General features: G+C 53.6%; 6 protein-coding genes across 6 annotated transcripts; 2 read left to right on the forward strand and 4 right to left on the reverse strand.

Moving 5' to 3' along the window:
- Positions 1-1,463: 1,463 nt before the first annotated feature.
- COL26b_006080 (uncharacterized protein) lies at positions 1,464-2,582 on the reverse strand (the record flags this gene model as incomplete). The annotated part of the gene is made up of 2 exons (XM_053178906.1): positions 1,464-2,414; positions 2,562-2,582. 2 exons carry the CDS (start codon positions 2,580-2,582, stop codon positions 1,464-1,466), a joined length of 972 nt encoding a protein of 323 aa, XP_053037213.1.
- Positions 2,583-5,896: 3,314 nt separating this feature from the next.
- On the reverse strand, positions 5,897-7,394 carry COL26b_006081 (uncharacterized protein; the record flags this gene model as incomplete). The annotated part of the gene is made up of 2 exons (XM_053178907.1): positions 5,897-6,384; positions 6,434-7,394. 2 exons carry the CDS (start codon positions 7,392-7,394, stop codon positions 5,897-5,899), a joined length of 1,449 nt encoding a protein of 482 aa, XP_053037214.1.
- A 698-nt stretch (positions 7,395-8,092) lies between these two features.
- Positions 8,093-9,228, reverse strand: COL26b_006082 (uncharacterized protein; the record flags this gene model as incomplete). The annotated part of the gene is made up of 2 exons (XM_053178908.1): positions 8,093-8,918; positions 8,951-9,228. 2 exons carry the CDS (start codon positions 9,226-9,228, stop codon positions 8,093-8,095), a joined length of 1,104 nt encoding a protein of 367 aa, XP_053037215.1.
- Positions 9,229-10,830: 1,602 nt separating this feature from the next.
- On the forward strand, positions 10,831-11,868 carry COL26b_006083 (uncharacterized protein; the record flags this gene model as incomplete). The annotated part of the gene is made up of 2 exons (XM_053178909.1): positions 10,831-11,687; positions 11,739-11,868. The coding sequence occupies 2 exons, from the start codon at positions 10,831-10,833 to the stop codon at positions 11,866-11,868; spliced, it is 987 nt and encodes a 328-aa protein (XP_053037216.1).
- A 5,062-nt stretch (positions 11,869-16,930) lies between these two features.
- Positions 16,931-19,754, forward strand: COL26b_006084 (uncharacterized protein; the record flags this gene model as incomplete). The annotated part of the gene is made up of 5 exons (XM_053178910.1): positions 16,931-16,999; positions 17,072-17,725; positions 17,802-18,220; positions 18,273-19,491; positions 19,551-19,754. 5 exons carry the CDS (start codon positions 16,931-16,933, stop codon positions 19,752-19,754), a joined length of 2,565 nt encoding a protein of 854 aa, XP_053037217.1.
- Positions 19,755-21,450: 1,696 nt separating this feature from the next.
- On the reverse strand, positions 21,451-23,247 carry COL26b_006085 (uncharacterized protein; the record flags this gene model as incomplete). The annotated part of the gene is made up of 2 exons (XM_053178911.1): positions 21,451-23,060; positions 23,124-23,247. The coding sequence occupies 2 exons, from the start codon at positions 23,245-23,247 to the stop codon at positions 21,451-21,453; spliced, it is 1,734 nt and encodes a 577-aa protein (XP_053037218.1).
- Between the last annotated feature and the right edge of the window lie 752 nt (positions 23,248-23,999).

The raw sequence follows: 23,999 nt of genomic DNA on the forward strand, positions 1-23,999 counted from the left end.
TTTGAGCTGCCGCTGAGCGGTAGCCCGCGTCTCACCTTACAAGTCCACATCCAGCTGTCAGAGTTTCGTGGCGCGGCACTTGCGAGTTTCCAAAAAGCTTAAAGCGACCCTACTCCTCCCGCTGCTCGGGGAACTGACATGGAAAGGTCCTTGCAGAATGATGTGCTACTCCGTACCCACTCAAAACGTGGGATTGTTGGTCCAGGGGACGCCATGGTGGCGAATCCAAAGACCCTCGGGGCGGGGTCTAGATGTAGGATGGAACCACCATTTTGTCGAACACATGCTGAGATGCTGCAGGTGAAATGTGGAGATGGACCCTGCTGTATGCGACTGTGACGACCGGTGGCCGTAATGTTAACGACAGCATGTGTGATTATGAGATGATCTGCGTTGACATGCTTAGCAAGCTCTTGGCGGAGTCATGGTGTCAGTGTACTTCATGTTATCACACCAACTCGTAATCTTGATGGCTGCCTCCATCTCCAACACTCGAAAACCTGTTGGTTCTGCGCCCATTACCTAAGTGTTGTCCCAAGTAGTGGCCGGGTTTTGACTTCGCGCACGTCTGAAGGCACACAAAGTCGAGAACAGCGAAAAAATCACGCCCAGTCAGACAAAAAAATCCTTGACGATGAACTCAGTAGCCCTTGGTATGGGCGAGCCTTTGGTGTTATCTGCTCGGGCATCGGAGCTACTCGAGGTTTCAAGTCCCTCAAGACACACCAGTCCAACTGACACGGTCGAACGCCCTTTCGTGAACGACGACTCAGCACGTGCGTCTTCATAGGGCTATTGCGAAATGGTGTTCACGATGGGAACCTATCCGAAACAGAAACCTGTCGGGTCTATTCTATGCCTCCGCGCGCCCCGCGCGCCCCAAGTGCCGCACGAGAGATGAGGCAGTATTCGTTATCCCACTCCCCGCGGCGACCTGCCATCGAAAACTCTCGAATGATTCGCGTAGCGCGTCTGCACTTGGCTGACAGAGATGGATGCGGTCCCAGGACACACCATGTTCGTTGAGTGTATCCATAGCGTCTGCGCCGCTTAGCCGTCGTTCACGGTTGTCAATTGAGTCGATCGGGTCTCCGTGGTCCGTCGTCCGGCGCGGCGGCTTTAAGCACCGCTGAAGATTTGAGTATAGGTAACATCAACTGGTTGACTGCCAGCTAAGCACAATTGATGGAAGGACGCAGGATTCAAGTCATTGATCTCGTTAATTCATATCCCAGTGCTAAGCCATGAGGCCCTGGTCCTGTGTAGAAACAATCCTCTCCAAGACGCCCACGCTGAATGTCGCAATTCCAAACGCCCTAGCTACAGATGTGATTTTGGTAGCAAACTTTTCTTGCCGGCCTTCCGGACTTCGCCGCTTTTTGTCCTCAAGAATCTCTGAAGACCTGCCAAGCTAATGAGATGAGCTGGCGCAAGTCGATAATTCCTCTCCTCCGTTCATCCTCCTAAGCCATCATGAACTCCTGCGATTGAGCTCTGCCGCCATGAGCGATGGAGGCATCGTCGAGCATCGAGAACCCATCGTCGGAACCTAGTGCTGATATTTCGGATTTCCGCTCATCATTGTCGAACATGTCCCAGTCCATTGATGAATCTCCTCCGGCTGCTGTGTTGTTCATCGCTGCTCCCGCATTGGTTGTTGTCGCATTCGCCACCATACTGGACGAGACCAAGTTCTGCGCAGCGCCCGAGATATATTCTTCGATGAAAGAACATCCACATCCACCATGCTGAAGGACCATATTCTTCAGCATCAAGATTTCGCTCCGCAGTAGAGACGCCTCGGCGTGCAGGCTCTTGTTCACATTTTCCGCAACAACCTCCTGCGACTGCAGCTCCTCGATGCCCTTCTGCTTCTTTTGCCGGCACTTGTACGCCGCCTCTCTGTTGCGGGCGCGGATGCGGTTCTTCTTATCTTCGGTTGTTTTGGGAGCCTTAGTATCGTCGGCGCCGCTCACGGATGCCGTCGAAGCGCGTCGCGCGGCTGCGGACTTCTTCTGCACCTTTGCTCCCGTCGATGATGTCGTCGTCGCTGGCGCGTCTGCCGCTCGTGCCTTGGGTTCTGCGATACGAGGTCTGCCGCGCCGCCTCTTTGGCGACTCGATTGCTTCCGCCGGCAGGGGTTTCGTCTCTTGCTCGGGGCTAATGATCAAGGGGTCGACTGGAGGAGACTTGATGGTCGAATTCGGCGGCGACAGTACGGAGCTCACTGGCGACAACAAAGAGTTGGTTGCAGGCGAGTCCTGCCACACATGAGAGCTCCGTGTTGAGGGGGACGATGTGCTGTCGGAAATGATTGACGCCGCGTCGGGTGCTGAAGTCAGGGCCGAGGGCGCGACGAAGAACTGTGGCGTAGTGTTGGAAGCTTCATTTTCTCTCTTGATATTCAGTTGTCGCTGGAAGAAACAGTCCGCTTGTTGATGGTCTGATTGAGGTTGTTGTATTTGTTGTTGCGTGGTATATATGTCTGTCGGGATGGCGAAAGAGTCAGAGAGCAGATCGTTGAATGCGCTACTCGACAACCCACTTTGAAGTGTACTCACACCTGCTGAGCCTGAATCCATGGTTGCTGAGCTCTGTGGCTTGTGATGTTGCGCCGGGGCAGAGAAGGTTTACCAGGGTATCTTGGCCTGTCAGGATGTGGTTGGCTAGGTTCGGGGCTCGGAATAGCGTCGCTCTGAGTGTGGCCGTGCTTTGTAGGTTGCCAAGGATATGGAATGGAGTACTCGAGAAATTGTATATGTAAATCAAGCAGCATTCAATTCCCAGGCTAAAATGGCTGTAGATTGGCGAACATATATATATGGCATTGCGAAGGGGGCGAAAAGAGGAGGTCCTGGGTACTTTATACAAGCCCTTCGCGGGGAGCAGGACCAGCACTCCAAGTCCGGTCTTTTGCCTGGGACGAACACGACACACAAGAACAGGCAGGACAGTAGCTCAACACGGTGGTGGACAGGCAGGCCTTTGCCAACTAGATCGAATCTGGGCTTGAGGAGTGATACCGTACAAGGGATAGGACCAATCAGGTAGCACAATTGAATCTCAACAAGGTCGAGGAGCATGAGCAGCCACAATGCCGAGGGGGCTTGTGGATGGGCATCCCTCATCGAGATACTAGACATGCCGTGCCGCGCTTGAAAAGACCGCGTACCCGTGCAGGACCAAGCCACTTCCAGGCCATTAGGACGGTCCAAAAGCACATGGAACAGTTCCAGAGGCAGAAATGGGAAGAGGGGCAGCAGCTTGTCAGCTAACACTGTACAATGACGACTGATGTCCCTCCAACGCCATCTCGACGTCCTGCTTTCGTCGTACCAAGGGAGGGGCCCCGGAGATAACCTCCGGACAACATGGCGCAACTCATTGGGCCGCCACCGCCCGGAAATCCATCCGGACCGTCGGCCTCTCTCAACGGTCAGTCTCTTCCCCACACATTGTTGGACATTGACCAAGCAATGGATGGAATGGGGAGCCCGTGGCTGATCGGCCGGGAACTTCTTAATGGCCCAGCTCTGGCGGCACCAGTTCACGCACTAACATGCCACTAGAATGGAATCGTGTGCCCAGTCTTCCTAGTGTTCCCAGTGTTTCCAGGCACATTAGACACCCCTCACAAGACACCGCTCCACGAGGTGTTTCCCATTCCCGTGGCATCCCCACCTCTTGCTCCCATCATCCCACGCAAGTTGTGCAACTCGCCTGTTTTCTGCCACCCTCCACAGAGCAGCCAAGCAACTGTCCACGTTTCCCGAGTTCCCGAACGTGCCAAATGATTGGAGCTTTCCACCCTGTTAGTCAAGAATTGTGGCTTTGAGTGGCGAATACCCTGGTCTATGTGGCACATTCAGCACCCTTGAGCCACATATCCTGCCAATAGAGGTCTTTCGGAGAGCTTTCCATCGCACACGTACTGTCTCGAAAACTCAACAAACAAGCACATGAGCTTTATCGCCCCGTGAAGATCTTCCAGCACAACGTCACACGCGCCATTATTGGACGACGGGACCATCTCCTCGACCTGGCATTACAAACTGTTCCTGAGTCACCCCGTCGGGAGCCGCACTATTGCAACCCATCATCTTGGTTTACTAATGCTAGGCCGCGCACGACCTTCGGGGTTCTCTTAGCGGGCGGGGCAAACTCCGATGGACTTTTCAAATCTCGATCTGAAGAAATCCCATGCTATCCACCCGGTGTATGCCGCGGGGATCGTCAGGTTGTCCGGAGAAGAACCTCCTGAAAATTCCTGCAATTGCCTGCCGCAACTGACTTGATTGTTGGTTTCCAGAGCTTTCTTGTTTTCTATTCTTCTTCGCCCCCCACCCTTCAGTCGTGTACCGTCTACTGGGACACGTTGGAAACAATCAATGCCGACATGTCGGGTCTGAGCGCGTTTTCTTTCGGCTTCCACGATTGCAAGATCGTGATGAAGACCAACATTCGTTGTTTTCAACTCACCCACCGCCCTAGTGCCGCCGGTCACTGAATCGGTCGGCCCAATGCAAAGGGCCAGCAACGTCATTCAGCACGCGACCGAAGGGGCCGACGCGATCGGTATATCGGCATTCGAAGCTTCAATTGATGGTCTGGACTCAAACGGGCGGTGAATTATTCGCTGTCCAGTTGTCTAGCGCACCAACTCACCTGCCCAAATCGTCAATCGCGAGCATGCCAATGCCAGATTCAACCTAGGCCGGCCGCATCTCCCGTCGCCGGCGTTGAGACCAGTTTCCCAACTAAGCTGAGACTAAGCAGAGACAGGCTGAAAGAGGAAACCAGGAGGCGCTTGTTGCTTATGCTGCATCGTGGTCTTGAACCTTGTGTCCCACTTGCCGACCTTGCGCGCCCAAACCCGTTGATGATTCTTCCCGTGGTCGATTGCCAGAGATCGGTCCGGCTGCCGTTCTTTGCACCGTTTCTGTGCCGGGACGGTGCATCGACGCAAGCCCAATTGCGGGCCCGAAAGCTCCGCACTCTTCGGCCCTCGATCGAAGCACACACTATCGTCTGGGCTTCTGGTAGATGAAGCTTATCGGAAGGAAGACTTATGATGCTGCGCCGCTCGCCGGCGGGAGTGGCCGCCTGCGGGGTGACCTTGAGGTCCATGACGATCGTCAGGTCGCCCAGATTGCAGCTCGTCTTCGGCTAGTCGGAACCCAATCATCGCTACCAGAATATGTCTAGGACACAGAAGTTCGGCTGAGAATCTGGACAAGAACTCGGCACGAGGCTTCGCAATGCTTTCACGGAAGGCCACTTCCTGCTAGATTCAGGGGATCGTCGACGGGCGCGTGTAAAACATTCGAGAGTTCCCCGCAAGGTGAGGCTTCACGGAGGAGATTCCGGAAACCAATAAGAGCGTAGGAGGAGCGAACCGCAACGGTTGTTGGCCGTTTGCGGCTCCTCAAAGTCCCTTTCCGGCCCCCAATTACTCGCTGAACGCCAACTCATCATCGAGTTACAGCCTCACCACCTCCGGGCAACGTTCAGACGACTGCCGAACGCGGTCTCGGCCCAGATCAGCCAGATCCCAGATCGCCTTCCGAGACATCCAGGGACATTCCACTCCCCAGGGTTTCCGCGTTGGGTATTTATGCCTTTGAGATGCACCCAACAACCTTGCAGAGCTGTTGAATAACTGGTCTTGGACACTTTGCTCACGAACGCAGCATTGAAGACAGATAAGATGTGACATTGCGCCAACTCGTCAGATGATCTTCTCATTAACTGCCAATAGCGTCGATCAAACCTTGGTGAATTAGAACTCTGTTTATTCATGTGGAATGGAATGTCTTGGTCGGAACGATGCTCGACCAATTCCTCGGCCCGAGGAGGCCACACAGCAGTCGTCCCGTCGGCGGCTGAACGCCCGACATCACAACAGCTCCAACCGCGGATATCCCGTCCTGAAGACGTTCTCAGGGTCGAACTTGTTCTTAACCCCCTTCAACCTCTCCAGCGTCTCCTCTCCGTAAGTAGCCACCCAATCTATGTCCGATCCGGGGGACAAATTGCGGTAGCCGTAGGGCAGGGTCAGACCCTTTTCCTTCAACTTGGCTATAAGACCGTCATTCCACTCTTTGTAGCCTTCGAATTCCGTGGTTTCACCCTGAGCATCCTGAACACCGGCGTTCGGGTTGAAGATACGGTGGCGCTTCCGCAGCGGGTAGCACGCCTCCGGGTTCGGTTCCAGGACCCTGCCGTGAGCGCTGTGAATGACGTTCGCGCACCATGGCCCAGGAGGAGGATTGGCGGCGATGATGTTGTTGATTTCCGGTGTCATGTACTCGATAGTACACACTCGTGGGTAGTAATGAGTGCCCGATGGGTTGGGGAAGGAGCTGAAGAATCCGTAATCGGTAGCTGTGGGTGTCAGCGCTTGTTGTAAACAACAGGCCAGGATGCGACATACTTTCTGCTACAGTGTCCAAGAGGACTGTTCCAAGAGACTTGATCTTACGATGAAACTCCCAGCCTTCATCGAGGTTACCATCTGTAGGTGTCCATACGAGGAAGAAACTCAGGACGGGCCCAACGCCTGGCATCGCCATGTGAGTAATCTCTGCCGCGGTATTAATAGGCAAATCTTTCTCCATCTCGCTAAATTTGTTCAAGACCTGGCCGGTCTCAGAGTTCGGGAATCCTACGAGACCACCCAAGCAGGCCGTCTCAGGATACACCTTGAGTCGAAGTTCGACCACGATACCGAAGTTGCCATTGCCCGCACCGCGAAGTGCCCAGAGCAACTCCTTTCCGTTAGGGTGCTGGTCAGTGTCGACCACCTCGCCGCTCGCGAGGACCAATCGGGCCCCCAGAATCTGGTCAACACCAAGGCCATAGAAGGCGCTGGAGTACCCGTATCCGCCGCCCATGGCCCAGCCCGCGATTCCAACGCCCGAACACCATCCGTGAGGCGTCAGGAGTTTGTGTTCATGAAGGAACTTTGACAGGGCGAGGCCTATGATACCGCCGCCGACACGGACCGACTTCCTGTCCTCAGCGACGACGGCGCTGTCAAGGGCGCGGAGATCGATCATGATGCCATCTTTCCCTTGATTTTGTGTGAAGCTAAGGTCGTGTCCGCCAGCTCTAATACCGAAGGGCAGGTTCTGAGCCTTTGCTTCTTTAACCACGGCGGCGACCTCGGCGTCTGTTCTTGGTCTGAGGATCGCTAGAGGCTGCTTTGTCGCTGCGCCATTGTAAAATGGCCTCACGATCACGTAGGATTCTGACGAGGGTGTGTATATGGGTAACTCGGGATACTTCTCGGCAAAGTCTTGAAACTGGGGCGCATCTTTCGCGATCTGTTCTCGTGTTGACCCCTCGGGGTTGGAGATACGGAATTCACCGGTTGCTTCAAGCGATGCCATCATGATTGGTCTCGTCGATATCTGTGTGCGCCAAGTTTCTGTTGCAGATTCCTTCAATGAGAGGGTAGCCTGCTTTTATTTACAGCCTGGACTCTTAATCAATCCACCAGACCCCTCACTCCAACGCAGGTCGGCCCAGACCCCGACGTGTTGGAACAGGGGTCTTCCGGACCCTTGAATGTGAAGTGTGACGGATGCTCCTCTTGAAGAACCGAGAAGCCCAATCGCTATGGTTGAGCGTGAAGTGGATCGTGACACTTGCAGCAAGGTTGCCGAGGGGCTAATGCCGCTCACGTCAGCTGCGCATGCTGCTCAAATTGAGAGATTCCATTGACAAGGCGCCAGATGCCGCGACATATTGGCAGTCGATGTATTATATTATACTAGGCTTTGAAAGGCATACTCCAAACGCTCGATGTATTTGCGACCGAAAGAAACCGCAATTGAAAGCAAAAGCTCGTTCTAACCAGGCACCAGTTTACCCGCCAAGCAGCCCCGCTCTCCCGTTGGTCCAACATATCATGCCGGAGATGCACTCTGAAAAGGGACTTTGGAAGTCAAACGGTACCCAGTCTGCGAGGTCTTTTCTCAAGTGGGTTATCAGTGCCGCTGAAGAGTCGATATTGCAACGGCAAGTTGCAGAAACGCTGCAGGGTCGCCGAATATGGCGCGCCGTACCTGCACCACCGATATGCGACCCATCATGTTGACACGCGTTCTTTTTCGGCAGTCATGCGATGGAGGACTTGATAGGATTGATCGGAAAGTTCGAAAAGAACGTCGACGTCTTCCGACTCGGCTCCCTCATTGGCAGAAGGGATTTGAGCCACGTGCAGCACCAACTTTTCGAAGACATTCACACCCTTCGCATCGTGGATGTTATCAATCCACAGGACTTTTGCGAGATTCTCCTTTGCTTTTGGCCAGGTTGTTCCGAGTGGATTGCGCAGTGAAGCCAGCTTTGGTAACAGCCATACATCGTCGTTGTCATCGAACACGGCCGTAGACCCGATGACTAGTATCCAGGCTAGTAGGAGTCTCGATGAAGGTGTTTCCGCTCGCGACAGGTCGACTGCCTGTAGCGTCTCCCGAAGCCTGTTTGATAACCAGACGAACCGCAATCTGGCACCTAGAATGTGGAGATAGAGTGTCGCAATGAAGCCGAGCATGGCCAGACGCAAAGCTTCCGCCACGGTATTGTTGTCCAGCTCTAGGTAGAGCAGCCGATACTGGATGGAAGTCATGAGTTGTTGAAACTTGATAGGGTCTATCTTCTGTTTTCGGAACAAGATTTTCACCATGGCAGAAAAGTCTTGTAGATCTTGGAATATGTAGCCCAGTCGGAGATCAAGAGACTCAACAAAGTTTCGTATAGGAGAGGGCCCTTGTGAGGGTGTAACTCCCCCGGGTGAAGGACCTAGAGTAGAGGCGAATGCCGGCTCGTAGGAAAGGTTATCGCTGAAGTACTCCGGTCTTTCTCCCGTGATGAGAGACCAACCGATATCAACGCTGATCTGAGTAAGCTTTCTGGATGGAGATAATGGACATGATAGACTCACCGGCATATCTTTGCAAAGAGCTGTAAGTTATGCCTAAAGCTCTCAATCCCGCCTCTTAGCTTGACTATTTGCCGGAGACCAGCAACATGCGCAGCTGATGCCGCATGATCTCCGAACATCTCCGCCACCATGCTCATAGTCACGATTGTGGCTACTGTTGAGTCGGCGATTGCCATTTCCTTGGACGCAATGTTCTCGTTCAAATAGTTCAACGACTTGCAGATATGGTAGTTGGTTTTCTTGCTTCGCTTGCTTCCCAGAAGCCAGTCATGTAACATCGCGACAGTGAAGAGGACGGAGTGTAGATAGGCTGGATCCACCAGCAGCCAATGGAACCACGGAGTCTTGCTTGCGTCAAACCGAACGCACCACTCAACAGGGTACATGGCTTCCTTGATTATGGCATAGACTAAGCATTAATGAGTATGACTGGATCTGATTGGAAGGGGGGTCCAAGACGACATACATTCGAATAACATCTCTTTTGAGCTCGAGTCAATCTCATCTGCAAATGGGCAAGCAAAGACGTCAAAAGGGGTACGCAACAGTCTCAGAAGACCCTCCGGTTCGTCTTCATCACTCGGGCTTGCAGGGTCTTCTATCATCAGGGGGCTCCATGTCGACTGAGGCACCGTTGGCGCGGGATCTGACGTCTGAACACTGTCCGTAGTTATTGGGGCCCTGTCGCGGTTCGGCACGACCCGCGGCCGTGTTGCGCGTGTGTTCTTTCCTCGCATGACATGGCTTCGGATCAACTTGCGGTCACCCGAGTTTGGCTTGCCATTTGAGTCTGCGATGACAAAGGCAAACCCCTTGTTCGCTGATGAAGCGAGTCAGACATGAACACGTTGACAGACATAGAATGCCATACCACCGGCGTTCTGTTTTCCCATTATGGACCGCCAAGCTCACTGCAGTGCCCCAACATACGTAGAGTCTGCGGTTTCCAGGCTGTCTGCGATGATCGCCTGACCTGAACTTCTTCCGGCTGCTGTCGGGTTGCGCGTGCCTGAAGCTATCGGAGATGAGCAATGCTAATTCCGCAAGTGTAAGTTTTAGATGAGTGGCCGACTCTCGCTGGCCGGAGTAAAGCTGTAGGCCAAGAGTTGAAGTCTACTGTTGACCCAAAAGGGAATGCAATGAAGAAGCTGAGGAGTTAAGGTCTCAGAGACAGGTAGGCTGAAGCAAAAGCCGTTTGGTGCGAAGACACGTGCCCAATGGATCCTTACTGTTCCTTCACTCATCGTAAGCCTACGCAGTCGCGTACCCCGCTCCGGTGCTGAGCGCCACAAGCCCAGCCATGCTGACACTCGATTGTTGCCCTCTTCCGGCCTAGCGGCTTTCTGCGAGGATTCGTTCCCCAATAAGATTACTTAAATGGGAGAGCAATCGAGGAAAAACACACGGGTATCCGCTTTTAAACCCTTTTGTTAAGCCCGGAGCACGCGTGGTGTATCCCCGAGCTGTTCCGGGATCAAGGCGCAATCAAGTGGGGCTTGGTGCCGGTCGGACTGGGTGACTCCCGGGCTCGGGCCCGGTGACGCTTCCGAGCATGACCATTTACCCCTTTAGGTCATCATTCGACGTCTTTTCATAAGGGCAAAACAAGAGACTTATGCCCAAAAATGGATGGGCGAAGCAATGACGAACTTCATTATGTACAGGTGCTGATGACTTCATGTCTTTCCTCAAAATATAAGAACACCACTGAGACGACAAGATGGAAAGACTCAAACACACCTTCAACGACGACATTGAACACTTACATCGCAATTCCCCCAGCAAAAGCTTACAGCAAATATCGCATACCTATACAGCCCACCACATTGCCTCTTATCATGACGAGCTCCATCAACCTCCCGCCCCTGACCTCAGGCACAATGGGTTTGACAGTGAAGGCCATGTGCGCCAAACCGCAAATGCCTCCCAATGATCTCTCGCTCTCCGGAAAGACTGCAATCATCACAGGCTCCAACGCCGGGATCGGTTTGACTTGCGCGGAGATGCTGCTGGAGCATAAGCTGAGCCATCTCATCATGGCTGTACGATCCCAGAAGAAGGGAGAGGAAGCCGCATCAAAGTTACGCCAGACGCATCCTTCAGCCAACATTGAAGTTTGGCCTCTGGACATGATGTCATACGATTCCATCCAACAATTTGTCGAGCGTACCTCTTCCCTTCCGCGCATCGACTTCGTCATCCTGAACGCCGGCATCGTGAAGGAGCATTTCCAGCTCTCGCGATACGGCCATGAGGAGTCAATTCAGGTCAACTACTTGTCAACAGCACTCCTAACTATACTTCTGCTTCCAGTTCTGAAAGCAAAGAAGGTCGATGGAAAGGCCCGGACTCTATCCATCGTCAACTCGGGCACATCCTTGATGGCCAACTTCAAGGAAGCCGACAAAGTACCTCTTTTGCCTGCGTTTGACGACGAGGCGACATTCAACAACCTCGAGCGATATCCGAACTCGAAGATTCTCGGCCAGTGCTTCATGATCAAACTCGCCGACTACGTGAGAAAGGAGGATGTCGTCGTCAATCTTGTCGACCCAGGCTTGACTAAGGGAACGAATCTACACACCAACCTGAGCGGTATATTGAAAGCTTTCATGGGAGCGGCCAAGGGTCTTACCGGAAGATCGCTCGAGAAAGCCGCATCAACCTATGTCAATGCCGCGGTGGTGAGAGGGGAAGAGACCCATGGCAGCTTTCTCATGGACTGGGAGATCTCTCCGTAAGTTTGCCTTCCAAGTTAGTAAGAACTTAGCTAACATGAGCTGTCAAGATTCGCCTCCATGCTATACGAACCAAAGGGAAAGGCAGCCACCGAGCGCCTTTGGGAGGAGACTATGGAAGAGCTCGAGTTTGCCGGGGTCCGTTCGATCCTTCGGTCCATGCAGGCAGGCTCGAGATAAGAACCGGACGATTTCCGGGGAACCTTTGGCCCGCCAGTCTGAATTGCTCTTTGGGTTGCTGCAGTTGGGTGGTATGCATGGAGTTTGGGCGTTGACGGATCCCATCGAGGCGATGTCTCTGTTGGACAACGGCCACCAATTTAGCGAGTGTGCAAATAGACGGTTCTCTCGTAGTCGAACACATGAGCTTATAGATTTCTTTGGTACTTCGTGGCTAGCTTCATTACTGTAATAGAAAGCGTTCTTCTTTCGGACTATTCCATGTATGTCTCCTTCTTGTCTTGTGAGCCCAACGAAAGTTCTTCGAAAGTTCTTCCTTGGCAGCGTCAAAAGTTCCTGCCGTCTCACTTGAAGGATCAGTCGAGAAGTATCGAATGGCAGAGCCGTTGGCGGTGGTATACTACGGCATCACTGCGCCAGCCTGATAGGCCTCGGCCAACCTCCCAAATTGCACGCATGGCGTGTTTTCGGTTCGCCTTCACAGCTCTTGGCCAGAGGCCGGATGAGATGATTGCGCAGATTGCGAGAGTTGGGGGGATGCTCTCAGCCTTAAACAGTTGGATCAACAAGCAGTTCGCATTTCCAAGGAGCAGATCAGCATAGCGTCTGTTCGCTGTCTCTGAGATTCTGGCCATGATCTAAGCGAGGAATATCAAGTCCGTACCCAGTTGACTTACATGGTGATCCTGACGCCATTTGACCCGGTGGCAAGACGCCCAGTTCGTGAACACAGGGGTCTGAATGCACCCATCCAGCTGATAGAGACCTTCACGCAGTTTGGAGGGCACCCGATAGGCTAGAACCGGTTCGAATTCCTCGCTCAGAGTCCCCTCTCAGCTGGCAACTTCACGATACTACCCGAAGATCTGGAAATAGCAATGGCATCGCGGAGGGAGGCAATCAACCAACAACAGTCTCGCACTCTCTCCATTAGCCTCTCAAGGACCTTCCGCAAACTGACGACCCGGTACGATGGCCGATTCCAGCCATGCAACCGATGCCAAGCGGTCGGGTACACTCCAGACTCCCAACAGCCTGTCAATGCATGCCAAGAATCATTATCAGTCAGGGATGATGAGGGGGGCAGTCCTCGACCAATAATTTAAGCTGCGATAGCAATTCTGCTCAGAGGCATTTGAGGAACATGGTGGACTCAGCTGGGGAGCTGAGGTTTCCTGGAAAAGACAGACTACCAAGACTTCCAAGACGGCAACATGTGCCCAGACGGAGCATTGGCATCGCCAAGTCAGGACCTAAAAGCCGCGAACCGAGACATCGTCTACGACGATTCGCGCGACCCATGGTCTTTACTACGGCTGCAATAGAGTCTTTGGTGATACTTTGAATCCAGAAAAACCGAGACACTGTAGAAAGTTCCCATCACAAGCTTCGAATGAAGAAGGCCCCTTCTACAGAGCCGGAGAAGTGCTGGAAATTGTGCCCCGGGCGAGTCAGTGTATCTCGCTGCCAAGCGCGCCACCGCGGTGAATAGGTTCGAATACGGAAGCTTCTTTTGGCCGGAATAGCCACATGACTGAAGGTTCCTACCAGTTGGTTCGGTGTTCGGGACAGTAGAAAAGTGTCGAATGAGGGGATCCATGGTTACGAGCCTGCCTTTCACGGCCAAACCTGCGGCACGGCGGCTGCACCACGAGCGCCCTCCCGAAGGCATCGATTGAGTCGCGCCGCACAAACGTTCCTGACGAAAGCTTGGCGCGCGAGAGAGGTCTTGGCGGATGGGCCTGACTTTAAGCACTTTGTCGAGCAAATTGCCCCGGAGAGATAACGATCACGCGCGCTGTTGCAGTTGCGATAACGGTGGAGGGGATTACGCCATGCGACGACGGACCGGGGAGGGGATAAGATTGAGGGACGCGCGCCTCCAGTTGGTGTTGGGGACGGAATCGACCTGCCCGAAGAAGAAATCTGGAGAAGAAACCAGTCCCGGTCTGGTTTAGACGAAGCGAAAATCTGCTCGTACGACTGGCCAGCTGTCGCAGGGAACTCGTTACAAATGGCTGGTGTCCGTCGTGAACGTGAAATGAGAGGTACCTTTTCTTCTCCCTGTTGGCAGATGGCTCGAAGGACATTCCGCCTGGATGATATGAAACCCGCCTTGCTTGATGAACATGATTTCCTTTGGTAAGGAGAGGATGCTTTAAGGATCATTGTTAGCGTGGGGGAAACCGAGGTGCTCGGTTTTGAGAGAGTAGGATTCTAGCCAAAGCAATGAGAAAATCCAGCCAATGTCGGGCCAGAAAATCAGCCGGGGCGATTGATAGGACGCGTTGTCGACCCATCTAATAAGCTGCCGATACTAGGAGCTCGTGAGGGGGCTAGCCAGGGTCGACATTGGTGGCCCCTCGCCGACCGTCAAAAAGTTCCTCCAGAAGAACTCTCCTGCGGCAGACGAGCACAGGTTAATCAACTTGCCACCTTCTGTCTGGCCGGATGATACCACTGGAGGAGGCCTGACGCATGGCCAATGGGGCATGCAAATGCCCGGACGTCTGGCCGATAAGACACGGGGAGACGGAGCTGGTGCTTGTGAGAGGGGAAAGGAAAGACAGCCGGGGCTGGCCGTTGTCTCTGGATGAACGTGCTTCCCGTCCCACGAACGTAACGACTCGACTTTTCAGCTGTTCATCTCAGGCCTGGTGAGGCGGCGATGGTGTGCAGCGAGAACACATGGCGGACAAGCTTTTTTCGGGCAAGATCTCTTGACACTGCACGGATGGCAAGTCTTGGGCGTCTTGGAAGCATATCGCGATGGTCTTGGAGCTCTTGGAAATCGCCTTGGAAAGCTTGTGAGTCTTGGTCGGTCTTGGGAGGCTTGGGAGGCTTCGGGGACGGCGCCACTCCCTCTCCCTCGCAGGGTCCAGCGGGTTCAACGCCCATCTTTGATCATGTCCGTCTTGGTGTTCTGGCCAAATTTGCCAAGATGTTAGTCGCCTATGCCGTCGACTAGTGCACAACCCTGAAGACGGAAAACAGATGCCGACGTTTGATTCGTTGGTAGGGCTCAGCCATGCGTTGCGTCCAGCCACCACACCGAGAGGATGAACAACCGTTTTCCAGCATCCTTCTATGCTTCTTCGATGCCAGCCTGACAGTGCCTCCCGGGCATGTCTCTCGGCGGCCACAATGTCTAGAATGTTGCATTGCAACTTGGTGTGTCAAGAGCTGAACCAGAGCTTTTCGGTCTAGTCAAGTCTCTTCATGTGGTATGCGTAGAAGCGAAGCGGCACAGCGAATAAGACTCGCAGATCTTCAACGATTAGGGTCTGAGGAATGCGTTCAAGGGCTCAGACCACCGTGTTCACCTCACCATCCCCCCATCTTATCGCGCGCTCCCCACCAGCCCCCAAGCTGGGACTTCACTCGCAGAAAGAAACGGACTTCAAGACGACGTCCACTTCTTCCGCGGAGGGTCCCTCACACTGATCGATCACCGCGTCAGTCCCACAAGAGGTACGACTTGCCAGACGCAGGGCGTTGAGTGTACAGTACGGTACTGCGTGCACCCGCAAGCCCACGCGCGACACAACGCACACAAGCAGCGCCGTTACGGTCAGTGCCGAAAGAGACCCCGAGATGGGCACAGATGGCACGCAGCGACGGATAGCCACCTTGCCACCAGCATCCCCCCGCCACTACTTTTGCCGGGGGAGATTGCAAAAGGTGTGGGAGCCGTAGCAGCAAATCATCCCCATGCCGGTTGATGAGAAGGCAGGATTTACGAATAGAAGAGTTGGTTCGCCGACCGACAACCTGTCTTCAGCCCGATCGACATTGAATGAGACAGGGCTGCACTCTGTCTGCGGGCGGAAACGTCGCACCACGATGAAGCCATCGCGATTGCGGCTTGAGCTGCGTCCAGTCCCAAGAACCAACGGCCTGGTTTGATTGGGAGGATAGGTTGCTTGTACTCGTCGTACAGTAGTTGCTCTCAAAAGTTCCTCGGCCGAGAGCTGTCTAACTTTGCCTTACCAGATCAAGGTCGTCCGAGGTCCCGACTGCATGGGATGACTGAAGGCCGGCGGAGACCCGCGAGTCTAAGGAAAGAGATATGCGCCATCTCAGGCTTGAAAGATGCCAACGGCGACAATGGCGGAAGCTCTTGCGCCTTGAGAGAAGGTTCCATACCACCCATGCAATGCACCAGGGATCCCTCTGCGTTGGACTTGATGCCCCGTCTGCAGGTTCGCAGTGACTGGGACTGATCCCGGTGGGTAGCCGGGAGGTGGAGGTGACATTCGTTTCCGTCCGTCCCCCCCAATCCAGGAAAAGAAGTGAAGATGAACTACAGGAGGGCCGCAGATAGGCATCTTGCCGTCCATGTTTGTTCATGGAAAGCTCATGTATCCGTACATGTTCTGTCCTGATGTGGCCAGGGCATCTTGCCTCGATCCTTCTCACGTTCCTTCTTCTTCTTTCTGCTCTTCGTCATCATGTCTCTCATCCTTCCTGTCTCATGCTCGGCTGGGCAAGCCACCCAATGCGGGCAAAGTAAAGACGCACATCGATCCCTCCTCCAACGCCCGGGAACCTTTGATATCGGCCATGTCGAATGCAGAAGGTAGAGATGTCTGCCGCCAGGGTTGCACTGCACCCTCCGGCTGCACGTCCAGACGAGGGGGGCGGCTGGAAGTCCAGCCCTGAACATAATCACCCATGCCACATCACCCCTGCCTTCTGAAGAGGAAGCTCTGTCTATCCCAGCCTATGCCGTCGCAGCATTGAGTCCCATCTTGGGGGGCAAGGGGTCCTTTCCTGAGGATCGCCTTGTGGCAACACCGACTGTCACCATCGTCCTGCCCGTTCGTTGCCAGGCGGTTGGAACCCCCGGGTCCCACCCGTCGATAAGCATATGGATGGCGAGCTTGGTCCGGTCGCCCTCGTGGCACTGGATATTAAAAGGTCTTGATGTCCTCGTCCCCTCTTTCCCCGTTTCTTCTCGTTTCTCGGTCACTGGCATATTTCCAGCCCAGAAGTCAACGGGTCCTGCAGATCAGCCCCTCCGTACCTTACTCAAGGTAAAGAGTCCTGACCCAGCGCAACCATGTCCGAAATCCGTGAACAACGGCCCGCCGCCCAGGGCGGCGTGGTCTCCAACGAGAAGGCCGAGCCCGTAAGTACAATGTCTTAGGAGGCTCACTTGAGCCTCAACTCACAGGACGGTGTACTAAGTCGCTTGACCTAGTTCGTCGACGCTCATCCCGAGGGCACCGACTACAACGAGCACGTCGAGATGGAGCTCAACGTCACCGAGGACGATCTGCTTGAGGCCAAGGAGCTCGCTTCGCAGATGTCCCTTGAGGAGGTTCGCGAGATGATGTTTAACGTCCACAAGATCCACGAGAAGGACCCCAACTTCCCGCTCGTCATTATCGAGAAGATTGAGGCTTTCCTCCAGAACGACGACGTCTTCGAGAACCCCGAGAAGCACGAGACTCTGATCCAGGAGATGAAGCTTGAGGCCGCCCTCATCACGGGCAACTCGCCCTACTCTGAGGTGCGCGCCGTCGTCGACAACCATGACGACCCCACCATGCCCTCGTCGACCATTCGTGCGTGGGTTATCGGTCTGCTCTTCTCCGCTCTGCTCGCCTTTGTGAACCAGCTCTTCTCCGTCCGCTACCCGTCTATCACGATTTTAGCCAACGTTGCCCAGCTGCTCGCTTACCCCTTGGGTAAGTTGTGGGAGAAGGCTCTTCCCGACGTCGGCTTCACTGTCTTTGGCTCCCGTATCTCGCTCAACCCTGGCCCGTTCAACCGCAAGGAGCACATGCTCATCACGATCATGGCCAACGTTGCGTACAACATCCCGTATACTAACTACATCATCTGGACTCAGGTAGGCTTCTACCCGGTGCAACTTTGCACCTTGACGATGAACCTCAACTAACAGTACTCTCCAGTGGCTCCCCCAGTTTTTCAACATGCCGTATGCCGCCAACTTCGGTTACCAACTCCTCATTTCGCTGTCAACCAACTTCATCGGCTACGGTCTGGCCGGTCTCTGCCGTCGTTTCCTCGTGTACCCCTCGTACTGTGTCTGGCCCGCGTCTCTGGTGACCATCGCCCTGAACGCCGCCTTCCACAGCGACAAGAACAGCACCGTCGACGGTCCTTTCCGCAGTGTCTGGAACCTTAGCAGACAGAAGTTCTTCTACATCGCCTTCGCTGCCATGTTCGTGTGGTTCTGGTTCCCCAACTACATCTTCACGGCTCTCAGCACCTTCAGCTGGATGACCTGGATCGCGCCCAACAACCGCAACCTGGCCACCATCACCGGCTTCAACAGCGGTCTTGGATTCAACCCCTGGCCCACTTTCGACTGGAACATCCTGTGAGTACTGCCATTGGGTTTAATTCACGAGAACACTTACTAACGGGCGCAGTCTCTTCGACAACACTGATCCCTTGATGGTTCCCTTCTTTTCTACCTTCAACAAGTTCCTCGGAACTCTCATTTCCGGCTTCGTCATCATCGCCGTCTGGTACACCAACACCTACAACACCGGATACCTCCCCATCAACTCCAACAAGGTCTACGACCATTTCGGCAAGCTGTACAACGTGTCGCGCGCTGTCAACGAGCACGGCCTCTTCGACAAGGAGGCCTACGAGGCTTACTCCCCCCCGTTCCTGGGCGCCGCCAACACCATGATCTACATGTTCTTCTTCGCCATCTACACCGCCACCATTACCTACGCCATCCTCTACCACAGACATGAGATCGCCCTCGGCTTCAAGGCTCTGATCGGCAGCTTCCGCAAGAACAGCGACATCGAGAAGGACCAGGTCCTCGACGTCCACAACCGTCTCATGAAGGTCTACCCCGAGGTCCCTGAGTGGTGGTACCTCCTCACCCTCATCGTCGCCATTGCTCTCGGCTGCGCCGGTATTGCCGCCTGGCCCACGTACACCACCGTCGGCGTCGTCTTCTACGGTATCATCCTCTGCCTGATTTTCGTCGTTCCTGTCGGTATTATCAAGGCCATGACCGGTATCGAGGTCACCCTCAACGTGCTTGCTGAGTTCATCGGTGGTTCCTGGGTCGAGGGTAACGCCCTAGCCATGAACTACTTCAAGTCGTTCGGCTACGTCACCTGCGCCCACGCCGTTTGGTTCTCCAACGATCTTAAGCTTGCGCACTACGTGAAGATTCCCCCTCGTCATACTTTCTGGGCTCAGATGGTTGCGACGCTCGTGTCTACCCTCGTGTGTCTCGGCGTCTTGAAGTTCCAGATGACTAGCATTCCGGGAATCTGCACTGCCGATGCCAAGTTCAAGATGACCTGCCCCGGCATCAACACCTTCTTCACCGCCTCTGTTCTCTGGGGCACCGTCGGTCCCAAGAAGATCTGGGGTGCCGGTGGCCAGTACACTGAGACCCTCCTCGGTTTCCCTCTTGGTGTTGCCGTCGTCCTCATCTTCTGGGGTCTCGGCAAGGCCTTCCCCCGCTGGAAGTGGATCCGCCAGATTCACCCCGTCGCCATGATGTACGGTGCTCTCGTCTGGGCTCCCTACAACATGTCCTTTGTCTGGCCCTCCGTCCCCATTGCGTACTTCTCTTGGGTCTACCTCAAGAGCCGTTTCCTTGGTTTCTGGTCCAAGGTAAGTTTTTGTACCCCCCTCTTGACTACCACGTTTGCAGTCGCTAACCCTCTTTGCAGTACAACTTCGTCCTCTCCGCTGCTTTCTCTTGCGGCATTGCCATCTCCGGCATCATCATGTTCTTCGGCCTTCAGTGGCAAGATATTGAGGTTGACTGGTGGGGCAACAGCGTCGTGTCAGAAGGCTGCGAAGGCCTGGCCTGCCGTCTCAAGACACTCGCGGACGGCGAGTACTTCGGCCCTCGCATCGGCGACTTCCACTAAGGGATTCCGTCGTTTGCGAACTTCGCGGCCTGGCCGTCGCGGTTGTGCTTTTCGTGTGTTTTCAGCGCATGTATGATGTGATGAAAAAGAATTTGAAGACCAGAAGGAGCGTGGCGGAATTGGCGTAATTTGGTGAATGTAATGAGACGAAGTATGGAGACGAAATACCCCCCAAACACTCCTTTGCGATATAGCGGAAGACTTCAATGAAGAATCTTGCTCTTCCGACCCGAATCTCGTGACTCTCTTGTGAAATCAAAGTTGCGACTCATCAATCGGCTATGATGTGAGGTGACCGTGCTTTGATCGTGACCATTGACTTTCATGGAAGCGACGCCTGGCATGGCGATGTTGGTTGTCTCGTAGTGATCTGAAGGGCGCGATTGGGCAAGTTGGTTCCCGCAAACCCTCTCAGGATTGAGATCTCGTTTACAGGCCGGGCTGATTTCTTTGATTGTCGGACTTTTTAAAGCGGAAAGCAGTAAAACCTAGCCATGCCGTCACGAAGCTGAAGGTTGGCGGTCTGTTTTAATATCATCTTCGAACCAACATCGCCCCCGCAACGGTTGCCGGCTCGGTGCCGCACCGGCGTGGCTGTGCTAGATAGCTCGGCGATCTGGCATAACCAGTGCATACTGGGGATGATACTGGCGATGGGTGACTGGTTGCAAGAGAGGCCTGAAGATTAGGTTGTGGAGTATTCAAGATACCTGAACATCGTTTGGGGGGAATTCTCGCCTTTTCAAACAAGTTCACGTTGGCGTCAGCAGGCTTGAGGATAGCTTGTGTTTGAGTCGGTAAATGAAGTTGCCGAGCGGGCTGTGGTGTGGTGGCCACCGATGGAGCCAACGCCTGTGTAACGTGAGATGTGCGGAGCAGCCTTTCAAGATGGCAGCCTCTGAGTTATAAAGACCCGGCGGTAAGAGAATTTCACAAAGAAGAGGTTTTTCTTAATCAAGTATTATTGCTAGAATGGTCTAGTCTTATCAATACCGCAATTTCGACCGGCTCTGACGGCACAGCTGACAGGTGTAAAGTTCGCCCGGCTTACGACACGGAAAGCGTACCCGAATCTGCCTGCTAGTCACCGGAACAATACCATTTCTTGGTTAGGCATATTTCTCGTTTGGGCACTGAAAAATTCGCCATATCAAACTGTCTTTATTCACATCCACTTCTCTTCTCTCTGATTACAAAGAGACCACCTAATTTTCCTATGTGTGGGTGGCTACATTTCCTGTGGACTTGGTGACTTTTATGAGGACGACGACCAGAGACAGCAATGAGGAACGACGACGAACGACGACGACGAAGGACGACGATGACAATCCTAATAATGACAAGAACTACCTAGGATAGCGACTACAATAGCAATGATGATAGCGAGCACACAGGAAAAGTAGTCGCTCTAGCATAGAAAGGTTGGGGGTCTGGTTAGAAATTTCCAGGTAGCACAGCTTGCAACTGACGTACTGGGACCAGCTCGACCAGTCAGTCGAGAGCTTCAGGTTAGACGCCTGTAGTCAAGCAGGCTTCTTGATCCTATGATGAAGATCAAAACTTCCTCGCCTTCACCACCTCACAAGAGAGTATCACACTGAGTTTGACTAGGCACCAGAAATAAGCCTAAGGTAATCTCAGGTGATAGAAAGAAAGAGGTCTTAGGAGACATTCAGCGTAGTATATTCGAATTGGCTCAAACTATTGTTACGGTAGTTCTAGAAGATGCAAGCTCATCAGCGCCGAACTCCTTGACGTCCTGAAGAACTGCGCCAATTCTTCTCATACAGCCTGGCCGGTCCATTGCGGGAGTGACGTAAATCCCGTGAGCGCAGGGATTCTTCCGCTCGGGGTCTGGTCTTCCTGGTCCGCCGTAGGTGTAAGCCAATATCAATGCGTACACTTCCATAGATCTGATGAGCTCTGCACTGGCCTCATAGCTTCGGTTGATGGTGTCCAGCATGCCGAAGCAATCATCGCCTCCCTTCTCGCTTCGGAACAGCATATGGCCTGTGGGCCCCTTAGCATCAGAGAGCGACATCTTGACCAGGGGCGCCTCGAGCTTGATCCAGCCGTCTTTCACGCGACCAAAGGGGTTGTCCCCGTCGATTTCAACCTTGGCTTCAAGAACATTTGCCACTTCTTCCGTCACCCCAATTAACCCGGTCGCCGGTATTCCGTCGACTGAGGCCCAAGACCATGAGGGTGCGCGGTACTGCTCGATGGGTTTACAGCGCAGAGCCTGCCAGCATAAGCATTCGATCAAGGACCCACGCCAAAGACCGGCCAAGTATTCATCTTTGAAGCCTTTGCTCAAGGACTTAGCAATGCCAGAGAATGCTGGAAGCTTGTCCAGAGGATTTGTCAACTCTCGCGGGCCGTACTCCCAGAGGAGTTCGTGCCAATTTCTCGTCAAGGTGGAGGAGTGGTCGAGTCCTTCCCACCTAGGATTTGTGGGATGGGCATTGTTGCGACGCTGATCAACGTACTCCACAAGCTGGGTGTCATCGTTGATGAAAGGTATGCGGTAGTTCAGCTTCAGTCCTTGCTCTGCTTCAAACCCTTCGAGACATTCCCAGTACATCTGCTGGCTTGAGAAGTGCAGAATTCGGCGAGCGAGGACACGTTCCTGGAAGCCCCACGCTCTCTTCGTGAGAGGCTCCTTTTTCATCCGCATATGAAATTGGTGAATGGTATCGTGATCGAGGGTCAAGGCCGTTGCCAAGATGTACTCATCTGGAGAAGAACCCTTCCGTGGAAGTTTGAAGTAGGTTTGAGGGATTCGAGCTGACAGTAAACCTCCATTGGTATCGCCGGACTTTACAGCGGCAAGCGTCAGATACGAGTTCGAGTACACAGCAGCCATTTGCGCTGACTCTCGTTCCCAGTCCTTCAGGTCATCCTGACAGATACATAGGCTGTCGATCCAAAGGTATCTTACCCCGACCATTCGAGTCAGAGTTACAGCGTCTCGAAGAGTTTGCGGAAGTTGATTGATATCAATACCGTCTCTTCGAGCCTGAATGGTCTCACTGGTGGTAACAAAGTGTTTCTCCCCCTTTCCCCAACAGTAACTGAGGGTGACATAGCGGTTACAGAGGTCAGGGTCCGGCTGAACGAGTTTAATGATTGACCCAGAGTCTGACGTGCCAACGTCCAAAAGGCGAGTTGGCATTGGAGCTTGCTGCGCTTTGCAGTACGGGTGCTCATCGCAGGCTTTGAGCCACTTGAGAATGAGGTTCAATGTGGTTTGGTTCGGAACCTCTTTCAGAACGCGGTCGCTAGAGCCGATAGATAGAGGATCACCTATGAGTTGTTTCTGTCAGTCACAAGATGCAATCAGAGCGTCTTGGGAATCCAGACACTCACCTTCATCAGAAGCAAAGCCGATCGATGCGACGGGCATCAAGCAATATCGACCCTCGTCTTCAACGCTGCTGCAAACAACCCAGAATCCATCGCCGCCAGACTCGCCACGTTGAGTCAACCACATGTTCCAGTCAGGAACCCACTTGTATGCACCCAGATTTGGACGTTCTAGTGTCTTAATCTCCTCCAACAGCGCATCGACCTCCTTCTCAATTGCCTGACATAGAACGCATCCGTTAATTGATGCTTGACGGAGCGAAGCAAGATCGGGATGGTACGGAATACCCATACATGGAATGGGTTTCCCTTTCTCATGATCGTCCAAGATAATGTGCTGGAATCTCTGTTTCCCACTTAGAGTTCTCGTGGTTTTGTCGTCAGGAAAGGGGGGCAGGTCTTGCAATGGAAGAGACTGACAAAAGCTACAGAGAATCATGATGCCTAAAACCCCGCGAAAGGTGTGAGATGATATCAAAGCCGAGAGCACATTCGCATAAGTCGTTTCAGATCACGGAACTACTGCAGTTGAAATACAATCGGTATGTGTAGCTTTGGTGGCGATAGAGACGCGGATCATTCCTGTCTCATGCCGTCAGCAGTATCATGCCCCTCCATGTGACTACTATTCACTGTGACTAACGTGAGGGCCAAGCCATGGATGCTTGGGGGCTAGGCCGGCCGCCTGCAAGTCTGCCTCGGCGGATCCAACCTTCAAAGATCAACGCAAAAGTATGGAAGACCATTGTTCTTCGCATTCCTATGTGGCCTCGCATTTACTGCGCTGGCTATGAAGAGACACTATGCCGAGAGCGAACCGCTGAACAAGTTAAATCATCATTCTTCTCGTCTCCGTCAACTCTGTTGTCTCTGTTTTCC

The sequence above is a fragment of the Colletotrichum chrysophilum genome (assembly GCF_026319265.1).
Source record: "Colletotrichum chrysophilum strain AFK26 chromosome Unknown scaffold_43, whole genome shotgun sequence".
NCBI classification, from domain to species: domain Eukaryota; kingdom Fungi; phylum Ascomycota; class Sordariomycetes; order Glomerellales; family Glomerellaceae; genus Colletotrichum; species Colletotrichum chrysophilum.